The sequence below is a fragment of the Leptidea sinapis genome, chromosome 32 (assembly GCF_905404315.1).
Source record: "Leptidea sinapis chromosome 32, ilLepSina1.1, whole genome shotgun sequence".
NCBI classification, from domain to species: Eukaryota; Metazoa; Arthropoda; class Insecta; order Lepidoptera; family Pieridae; genus Leptidea; species Leptidea sinapis.
The window spans coordinates 1,695,751-1,707,274 of NC_066296.1; the positions used below are offsets into that span (position 1 = coordinate 1,695,751).

An 11,524-nucleotide genomic window follows, 5' to 3' on the forward strand; every position below is an offset into this window, starting at 1 on the left:
GCGGCCATAGAGCGTAAAAAAGGCACCAAAATATTCGCACCACATGTGTCTATTGGGCAGAGCCAACTGATGAAACTAAAGACCGTTGACGGCAGGGTCGTTTCGTCTAAGCCTTTTGAGGAGGCCGTGAAGTTATACACGACTGCACGGGCACCTGTTACAAACAAGGCTGCAGACCCAAGAGCCAATATAACACGACACTACACCGAAATATCCCAGACTTCAGCCTGTACGAGATTAGTACGGCCCTAAAACAGCTTAAAAACAACAAGGCGCTGGGTGATGATGGTATTACAGCCGAGCTTCTGAGAGCTGGTGGCACTCCTGTGCTTAAGTTCCACCCGAAGAATACCGTCATCCTTGAGGGCACAGAGGTATAGTTGCACTATTCTTCAAACAGTGCGATAAAACGCTTTAGAAGAACTTTTCTAGGGTTATCACGAATCGTCTCGTGCGCAGGTTCGACGACTTCCAGCCTCCCATAAAAGTCGGATTTCGAAAAGGCTTTAGTGCCGTAGAGCACATGCATACGCGTTCGTGGACTATGATAAAACCTTTGATTGGATCGATATCTGGGCGGTACTTCAGTCTCTTCAGAGGTGCCACATTGATTAATTATCGATATATAGAAACGTTTAAGTGTTTGTATGGAAACGCCACCATGTCAATCCATCTCCAGGATCAGTTCTCAATGCCTATCCGACTGCAGCGGGGAGTCGGACAAGGCGATGTTATATCGCCGAAGCTGTTCGCCGCTGCATTGGAACATGTCTTTAAGCTTCTGGAGTGGAACTGGCTGGGCATCAATATCAACGGCGAATACATCACTCAAAACGAGTCGATTTGCAGACGATATCGTAATCATGGCAGAGACCATGGAAGACTTAAGCCATATGCTGGATGGCCGCAATACAGCTTCCCAAGGTCTCAAAATGAACATGGACAAGACGAAGATCATGTCTAATGTCCATGTCGCACCTTCTCCCGTAACAGTTTGGAACTGTACTCTCGAAATTGCTGGCGAGTACGTCTACTTTGGACAAATAATCCAGTTGGGCAGGTCCAATTTCGGAAAAGAGGTCACTTGTCGAATCCAACTTGGATAGGCAGCGTTCGAGAATTTTACACTACACTAGTTATTTGACATGACCGCAATAAAACAAAATTATGTATGCACTCCCACTCTCACAGTAATATTGCATTCGTTTTTCTGTTTTATACATTTTGAGGTTAAACTAGTTTTTTATTATTTTCTCGAAAACAGTGCATTCCCTTTTACCACCAGTGATATTGTTTTAATCAGGGGCCGAACCTCTACCACATACAACACCTTTCTCCCTCAAACGATTGCAAATCAAACCCCAAAATGGATTTGAGAGAATTGGAATGGAGGGCAACTGTTGTAGTCTGAAAGTATAATAGAAATGCCATGAGACGTTATTCTCTCTCCTTTCCACAAGCACACAGCCGGTCCGAGGTTCGAGTCTCCTTAGGAGACGCTCCGCGACTGTTGTTGCGTAGTCTTTGCGGCCTCCATGTCCTATGTCGCTGTAAAAGCATGGCTAACAGCATAGAGGAGGTTTTAGTCCGGACACTCGAGTCCGACATATTACACCCCGTTCCGGGGCGTAAATACGTAACTGTATTTCCTCCTCTCAAAAAAAAAACATGAGACGTAACAAATAAAATTGTTTTGAATATGTCAATTAATTCCCCTCTTAAACACAGAAGTTAAAGATAAGCAGCTATAACTGCTTGTACTATTACATATTCTTTGTTATAACTCAGTATCATTCTCGGGAAATCCATATTGACACTACTCATCGACATTGACTTCCTTTAAAATGGAAAGAGACAAATACCTTTTAGTCTTTAATGCTCTTTGCACAACACAACTACCAAAAAGGTAGGTACTCTGTAAATAGGTACAATCCTGCCTGGACTGTTGACAATTCTATTAGATGACAGATCAACTGTCAAATATATATAACCTCAATGCGCACGTTTTGTTGACATTGTCAATATTATAATTATTTAATTTGTTTAGCTTTCCGAATCCTGGTATTGTTTAACGTGTTTTATGATAATAAGGACAAATGGGTAGAAGAAAAGGAAAATGTGTAAAAAAGAATTCTACGAAAGAGGCATTGGAGCCCGAGCACTTGGTTAAGGCACCGCATTCATTTGTAATACATAGAGGGAACTGCTCTAAAGATCTAATGGATCTCACTAAAGATTTTAGGAAGATCATGGAACCATTTACTGCGTCACAATTAAAGGTACATTCTATTTCAAAATTAGATTTAGCAATGTTTATCTGGGTTGTTATTATTTTGAACCTTTCAGGAGCGAAAAAGGAACACCATCAAGGATTTCTTGTCCATCTCTAGTTACCTTCATGTGTCCCATTTGATGACATTTACAGAAACTGACCAGGGTTCTTATATGAGAATGGCAAGACTACCCCGGGGACCAACACTTACTTTTCGGATACAAAATGTAATTCAGTTTGTTTAATATTTTATTAAATTCTTATATTGTGGTAAGCTTGTATAGCTTCCCACCAACTATAGAAAATCTATTTTTGATGTCCCTAAACATTTTAGAATGTTTTATACCAAATTAATAATTTATTATTAATATATGTATTGTCTAATTTAAAAGTTTATTATATTTAATCATGAATTTAAAATTATAGTACAGCTTGGCAAGAGATATAGTGTCTTCACTTCGGAAACAATATGTGAATGCTCGTTCATTTCAACATGCTCCTCTAATTGTGTTGAATAGTTTTTCGGGAGAAGGGATGCACATGAAACTGATGGCAACAATGTTTCAGAATATGTTTCCTACCATCAATATCACAACAGTATGTATCTATCTGTCTATAACTTTATTATATACATTTTTATCATATAATATTGGGTAGACAAGTTCTTTTTTTTTTAATGCTAAAAGAAGAAAATTATTGACCCCAATTACATTTTCAGACTTTCTACTGGTTGCTGTAAGTAATTTCAGCCTCCTTTGATGACTAGAAATACAAACTGACTGATGAGGAAGTAATGCCGCTATAGTACATCTAAATAAAAACTTTCTATAGTTCATTCCAACTTAGATAATGCCCCATTGCTTTTATATAATCACCAGTTATCTCATATGAACAGAACTGCATCCTATTTCACTCTGATAGGATGCTGTTGTCTCTGTGAACTCAGATCACATGTATACAACATGATCATGTCCTACACAGACAGATGTAACCCCCCCATAAGGCAGTAACATTCAAAATATAGCTTATAGATCAGCATAAATTTTTACCATGATTTATCTATCAAAGTCAACATTCTTTATTTGCGAGAAACATTCATAAGTAAAGTTGTTACAAATTTAAGAATAGGCACATGTTTCATCTTGACAGACAATATTATAACCTAACACAATTAATAATTACTGCTATATTTAATTCGTCCAACATAAAGCTATACCTAAAAGACCCTACAATATACAGTTACAATAATTAATAAAATGTTAAGAGATAATGTAGTTAAAAATAATTACAAAAAAATAGTATTGGCGCCAATTACCACTTCGTTTGATAATATTCGTTTATTGAGTAAAAACAATATTTATATTATACATAATATATATATGTATGTGTTCATTCTTTTTTGATATATATTTATATGTTGTGATTTCAGGTTAAATTAAAAAATATAAGACGATGTGTTCTTATGAATTACAATCCAACAACCAAACTTATAGATCTAAGACACTATGTTATTCGTGCTATACCAGTTGGACTTAATAAAGGCACAAAAAAGGTGAGACACTTTTATAGTAGATAATTATATTTAACTACTGTTTATTGTTAATTTATCTATGTAGGTATTTAGTCAGTTATAAGAAACATGTGTAAACAATACTGTGTTTTGGGCAGAAGGGCGCCATAGCTAGTGAAATGACTGGGCAAATGAGACTTAACATCCTAGGTCTCAAGTTGACAAACGCAATTGAAGTGCCAATTAGAATTTTTGAATTTTTTCAAGAATCCTGAGTGGCACTTCATTGTTGCAGGGCGTATCAATAACCATCACCTGATCGTCCTGCTCATCTTGTTATCTTATTTTTATCTTCATAAAAAAAGACCAAATATATGTATTTCTCAAATAGATTTTTTGTGGAAAAATAGGACAGTGAAGGATGGTATGATCACCCCAGCCCAATCCTCTTGTAACACCAGAGGAATCACAAAAGAAATACAAATTAATTCAAAAACCCAAAACACATTGGGCAGTTATCAAACTGACATCTGCCGGAGAAGCAAGGGCCCTAGCCGTTGAGCACCAATTTATATTGACAAATATATAATTTTTGCACTACATCTACAGACTATGGATAGAAGCTGTAATAATGGCGAATATTTAATAAGCTCTTAATAATATCCATATTAATATTTTACAGATGGTTCAGGGAAAAATTCCCAATCTAAATAAATGTAAGGATATGTCGGAGTTCTTTGACAAGTAAGTAATTTTTAACATTATTTTTCGTAAAAATATATTAAATTGATTACAATAAGATGTTATAATTATTACCATAAAATGCAATTTCATAGTGAGCACTAGAAATATTTTTTTTGAAATAAAAACTATTTAAGCAGTGTTTGAAGTAAAAACAATATTAAATATAACATTAAGACATCATCCTCAGGATTACTTTTTCGTCTGTGACTATCAGATCTATAAATTACCTATATTATGTACAAAATGATGCTTTTTTCCCAGTGATCTAATATTGGCCATATTTTTTTTTATAGTTTTATCATGTAATCAGTAGAGAGACTATGAACAGATGTGCTCTGAGATTATTGATCTGCCATATTTAATATTGTGCATGTTTTACAGAGCTGCTCTTCTATCGGAGAGTGAGTTTGAAGATGACGACAACCAAGTCACATTGCCACAGAATCTAGCTGCAAGAGGTGCTTCTGTTAACTCCAAGAGTGCTCTCAAAGTAGTTGAGCTGGGGCCAAGGATGTCACTGCAGTTAATCAAGGTAGTATAAAGAATTATCTAAATCTCAATGTATATCCACATTCAAATTATTTTTTGTAGTTAACTCATAACATTGATTATCAATGGCTTAAGTTCAGTCATACACTTATTTTCATAATAATAAATATATAATATCAAAGAAATAAAATACATTAAAAACAATTAAAATCACATAAAAACAAATACACTAAGTAGAGCATTAAATTTCTGGCTGCTTTATCATTTAAATAATCTTGGATATTGGAATAGCCTTTGCTGCTTAATTTACTCTTTGTATTTTATTTGCTATCTGTACAGGAAGTTTACTATCGACATGAGAAACGAATACATTGACATTTATAACAATTACTGCCTTTATGGAGTCTTGTGGCAGGCATGGTACATGTACTTTTATTTCTAGTATTAATACTATGTAAATCACTGTGTGAAAAAATAACGCCATAAATTAGGATATCATACCCACAATCTAGATGTGTCCTCCATAGTGCGGTTTTCAAGAGACTTTCCACGTAATATGACTGAGCTGTGGAATGGCCTTCATTGTGTGGCGTTTCCAGTACAATACAACAGTGGTACATTAAAAACAAAGTGTGTACACTTGTCTAAAGGGCAGGCCAACATGATCTTGTGATTCCTCTGGCGTCGCATGTGGGACAGCTGTGATCACTTTACATCAGTTGACCCATACACTCGTTTGTCCTCTCCTCAAGGCATAAAAGGCGGAATTGTCATAGATGGTCAGATTCTTTGATGTTGAGTAGAAAGAACACTGCATTATGTGTCTTCTACAACATTTATCAATGAGAGTATTCCAAAAGCTGTTTGACCTGGTTATAGCCATTGCATTTTACCTTCGACGTACCACAAACATAAACATCTTCCTGCATCCAAACCGTCTGAATGTGTGGTTTTTAAGGTTTAACTTTAAGTGCAATTCAAATTGTAACATTTTTATTCATAAATGGAGTACAATCAACTTTGGAATGGAATCTTCAAGGACTATTTGATATGGCCTCACATAATTCCACTTATTTTGCAATTTAATTCATTGAAAAGTGCCCGAGCAGCAACAATCACTTTCTATAAGTTGACAAAAACATGCTGATATCCTTTCAGATAACATTGTTGAGAGGCAGTTTAAAACAGTGTATGTTCAATTCAAATTCAAATATTTTTATTCAAAATAGGATTTAAAATCACTTATTCAAAGTCAAAAACTAACCATTTCCAAGAGAATGCCTCAGACCGGAGAAGAACGGGCGCAACAAACTCGGCGGGCTTTTTTTTTTCATAAAAATGGTTACATGTTTACAAATTAATATTGTACAATTAAATTTATTATTTAATAGCCTGAGGGCAGTTGCACCAATCCCAATCGGTGGTATCATTAAAAAAGTCATTTATATTATAGTACCACACAAACGTTTCTTAACGATTATTTTAAATAACGTAATACTTTTGGTTTGAACATTTTCTGGGATCTTGTTGTAAGAGCATATACTTCGTCCCACAAAAGACTTACTTTGCTTAATGTGTTTGGAACAGTAACTTATACATAACATTATCACTTATTTGCATGTCAACGTGCAAACCTTATTATAATTTATTGCTTAACTTTAGACTTTATTTGTATACAAATTTTAAGGTTGAAGATGGCCTAATGGATGGAGAAGTGTTATTCCATGAACTTGTCGAGAAAACAGAAGAAGAAAAAGCCCTAATTAAAAAGAGAAGAGATGAAAAAAGGTGGGTACTCCCAAGCCTGGATAAGCAGGAGTTTTCTCCCAAATAAAAATGTTTGTTTCAGAATTTCGGCATATTATGTCGAATTCAACTCGAATGGGCAGCGTTCGGGAAGCTCCGTAAAATCTTCTCGTCCCAAATACCACAGTGTCTGAAGATGAAGGTTTTCAACCAGTGTGTGTTGCCAGTGATGACTTACGGTACGCAGATGTGGTTGCTAACTATGGGTCTTATGAGAAAGCTCATGGTCGCTCATAGGGCAATGGAGAGGGTTATGCTCCGAGTTTCCCTGGTAGATCGAATCAGAAATGAGGAGATCTGTAGGAGAACCACAGTCACTGTCATAGCCCAAATGATTGCGAAACTGAAGTGGCAGTGGGCGGGGCACATAGTTGGACGGACAGTTGGCCGTTGGGGCAGTAAAGTCCTCGAATGGCTACCACGTACCGGAAGACGTAGTGTTGGTAGGTCCTCCACAATATGGACCGACGATCTGGTCAAGATCGCCGGAATACGTTGGATGAGGGCAGCGCAGGACCGATCGTCGTGGAAATCTTTGGGGGAGGTCTTTGTCCAGCAGTCTTCCAGCTGATGATGTCTTTGACAGTATTGACAGCCTTTTTAGTTTGGTTATTCTGTTAACTGCAAAGAGTAGAAATATTAGAAAGGATTACACCAGGTACTTAATTATTTTTAAGAAGCACTAATGCAGTGCTGCTTTAATTGGGTAGATCCACTACTACTGTGTATCACTTGGTATCATGTAGAGCTTCTATCATGTGAAGTGTTCGAAAGAGCTATAATTCACTTGAATTTCACCACACACCTAGCTATCCGAATGTCCTGAATATCTACAAGGTGATTCTCAATAAATTCATGACATGATCTTCATTCGATGGCATAAATCCAACTATATAATCAAATTCTTTCCGTAGTGATTCAAGATGGCTATACTACATTGGCCAGGTTGAAAAAAATGCCCGTAAATCCTTTTAAGTGCTGTAACGCTTTTGTGCTCAGATGTTGTAACACAGCATGCGATGAACATACTTCCCATCACTTGATCAGATTAAATTTTGAAGTAAAAACTTCTCTAGCGTTGTTGAGCACTTTTCTTCGTATGGTTATAAAATGTTAAACTCGCGTCATGACACGTGGTCTGATCGAAAGTTCGTAAGACAATCGTTGAAATAATGGATGGGTATAAAATGTTAAATGACAATCTGGTTAAGATCGCCGGAATAGGTTGGATGAAGGCAGCGCAGGACCGATCGTCATGGCAATCTTTAGAAGGGATTTGTCCAGTAGTGGACGTGTTCCGGCTAAAATGATGATGATCATAAAATGTTAAACTCGTATGAGGACAAGTGACTTAATCGAAAATTCGTAAGACAATCGTTGAAATTATGGATGAAAAATGATTTTTCTGAGAGAAACACTTTTTAATGTAAAATAATTGCAATAGATCTGAAGTGTTAAATTTTTTATTTGTGATATAAATTGTCATTTTTGTGTGCAATAGCGCAATAAATGAATATTGTATTTAGCCACATATCTAAGTGGCTAAATACAATACAAAATAATAAAAAATGACGATTTTTTCTGGTTTACTACGTCAGGTATACTATAGTTATATTAGACATAAAAATTAGGCAATGATTATAAAAGTATCTTATCTGAGTGTACAAATTACAGACGGTTGAAAGAGAAACGTAAATCGCAACAAGAGGAGAATGTGAAGAAGAAACAGAAACAGAAAGAAGAACTCAAACAGAAGTCGCTCGAAGGAATCAAGAAGAAAATGGAAACAACTGAAAATCAAAGGTAGTGAATATTTGGCTTTGCTCTAAATGTTTTGCAAATTTTATCAAAGTTAGACAGTTCAATGCATTATTATTATACTAATTACAATATCATCAGGATTTGTTACGTTTTATAATGATTATAACTGCAACCCAAATGAAGATATAATGTACTTAGATTAAAATGTACAATTTTTTTTGTTAATAAATAGTAATGTTGACTACAAACTAGACATAGCCTGTACTATGACAACGATATATTTAATACAATATACTTACTTAAACTTACATAAATACATATAAACATCCATATTAATCATATAAATGTTTGCACCTACGGGGATTAGAACTCGGGACCTCTAGCTTAGTAGTCGGGGTCACTAACCATTCGGCTATATAGTTATACTTTAACTATAGTATTTTACCTTGTTCTTCATGTGTAAGTTATACAGCATGTTTTTTTTAAATAATTCCTACTACCCTGAAAAATACTCAAAGATTATTATGATGTACAGATTGATGGAGTTAGCGGCCGCGGAGTCGCAAAACGGCGAATACCAGGAGGACGATGACGACGCAGATTACTACCGACAGGAAGTCGGAGCAGAACCCGAGAAAGGTACGCTTGGAACACTATTGTATATTGGATGCTATGGGCATGTCATGGCTTACCATTCTCACTAAGATGTGCTTGCAACGAGGTTGTATGCCAAGTTGTTGCTGAATATTATATTAATTAGCCAGCCAACTCCTTGATGAAGCCGGCTAGATTATGGGTACCACAACGGCGCCTATTTCTGTCGTGAAGCAGTAATGTGTAAGCATTATTGTGTTTCGGTCTGAAGGCCGCCGTAGCTAGTGAAATTACTGGGCAAATGAGACTTAACATCTTATGTCTCAAGGTGACGAGCGCAATTGTAGTGCCGCTTAGAATTTTTGGTTTTTGCGAGAATCCCGAGCGGCACTGCATTGTAATGGGCAGGGCGTATCAATTACCATCAGCTGCTCGTCTCGCCCCTCATTTTCATGATATATTTCTTATTTTTGTGTCTTATTTGACTTAGTAAACCTTACTTTCAAATTGGCGTAATAGAACTACTTAAATACATACATACTGACCTGGGGACTAAACAATTACTATTAAAATAAATAATATTTAAATTGAATATTTTTGTGAAAGAGGTATTCATAAGGTTGTATTTTTATTTATTTCAGATCTCTTTACGCAAGATCCATCTAGGAAAAGGAAATCGGATGGTGAGCAGCCTCGTGGTTTTAAGAAGATGAGGCTGGACAATAAGATTAAGAAAAGGTTCCAAAACCATCAGGACACTGACACAAACTCAGAATTTAAAGGAAAGAAAAACTTCCGCAACGACGGAAGATTTGAAAATAGAGGTGAAAGGAAATTTAACAAACAAGATGGCAAATTTCAAAATAAGAGTGGCGGCAAATTTCAAAATCAAAAAGGCGGCAGGTTTCAGAATAAAGATGGCGGCAAATTTCAAAATCAAAATGGCGGCAGGTTTCAGAATAAAGATGGCGGCAAATTTCCAAATAGAGATGGCAGGAGTTTTCCTAAAAAAGATTACAAAAATAATAATCCCAAAGGCAAAAAAGTGTTCGGCAGTAAAATAAACAAAAGCAGTAAATTTAATAGAAGTAAACAGAGCAAAGGAAAGAGGTGATAGTATTGTATGAATATAATAATATTGTTTGTTTACGTGCCTTTTAACATATTAAAGTTATATGTTTAAACCAAGTAACATCGTGTCTTATTTATCTCTTTGGTATTGATTTCTTTATAAATTGATAAAGATTTTATGTCCAGTTTACATAATATGTTGAGTTGTATCAAATCAATATATATAAGAAATTTATAGGCATCTAAAAACGAAAAATATTACAACAACGCTTACTTACTCTGGATTTTTTCTGAAAAATTCTATTGCAAATAACATTTGTTACATTTACAGTGTGTTAGTTTAATACAAACATATAAAACAATTTAAAAAATTTAAAGCTTATTCGAAGTGCAAAATCATTGTCCATCGGCTGCAATACAGTCCTTTAAACGTTGAGGCCAGCTATCAATAGAAGCACGCACTCTTTCCATGGGAAAATTCTTCACTGCTAATCGTACAGATTGTTTTAGGGACTCCAAATTATCATGGCGTTTAGAGCAAGCTGTACTCTCTAAAACTGACCATAAATCATAATTCAGCAGATTTAGATCGGGAGTAGACGACGGCCAGTCTTTAGGTTGCTGATAAAGTCCAAAACGTGCGTTTCCAACCAAGAAGAGCTTTATGACCCGGCGCCGAGTCTTGGTGGAAGGACCATTCTTGGTTATTGAACATGGTGTTGTTAAGGGGCTTCACTACCTTCCCAAGAATGGTATCTTGATACACTTGTTCGGCACAAGTTTGATACAATGTTTTGATACCTTTTTCACAAAAGTGTGGTACAGTCACGCCTTCATAGCTAATAAATATAATGAATGTTCAATTGTCAGTACAATTATGAAAATTTTATATACGTTCACAAAAATTTTCACCTTTTTGCTCTTAATAGTGATTTTCATTATTGTAACACTATTAATAAGGCATTGCTTATAACTTATTCTAGTAGGCATCATAATATACACAATAACTTTAGAGTAAATGTATACACTTTTATAATAAAGCCACTGTTCAGGCATTATCTATAAATATCTTATCTCTCTTTATCTCTGTCGTAAATCCTACTAGTCCACAGCTGAATATCTATGTGATCCGACAGCCTGGGACTAGAGTAAGATTATTTTATATGACAATGACGTATATATTGTATATTTGATTAAAAAGAGCTAAAAAAATGCTGGGACAGTTTCTTGTGCCGCTTCTTCTCTCTTAGAGCGCCATTTGTTTCCGAAGCGGTAAC

General features: G+C 35.6%; 1 protein-coding gene across 2 annotated transcripts; it reads left to right on the top strand.

The window, feature by feature from the left end:
* Positions 1–1,987: 1,987 nt before the first annotated feature.
* LOC126974519 (protein Peter pan) lies at positions 1,988–10,368 on the top strand. 2 transcript variants are annotated; one of them, XM_050822025.1, is made up of 10 exons: positions 1,988–2,279; positions 2,347–2,499; positions 2,699–2,869; positions 3,702–3,824; positions 4,465–4,526; positions 4,908–5,058; positions 6,703–6,803; positions 8,496–8,624; positions 9,118–9,221; positions 9,818–10,368. In XM_050822025.1, exons 1-10 carry the CDS (start codon positions 2,097–2,099, stop codon positions 10,288–10,290), a joined length of 1,650 nt encoding a protein of 549 aa, XP_050677982.1. In that variant the 5' UTR covers positions 1,988–2,096; the 3' UTR covers positions 10,291–10,368. The 2 variants fall into 2 exon arrangements, with proteins under 2 accessions (XP_050677982.1, XP_050677983.1); XM_050822026.1 differs by lacking the exons at positions 1,988–2,279; positions 2,347–2,499 and having other exon boundaries at positions 2,855–2,869; positions 3,702–3,823; positions 4,463–4,526.
* The last annotated feature ends 1,156 nt before the right edge of the window (positions 10,369–11,524 follow it).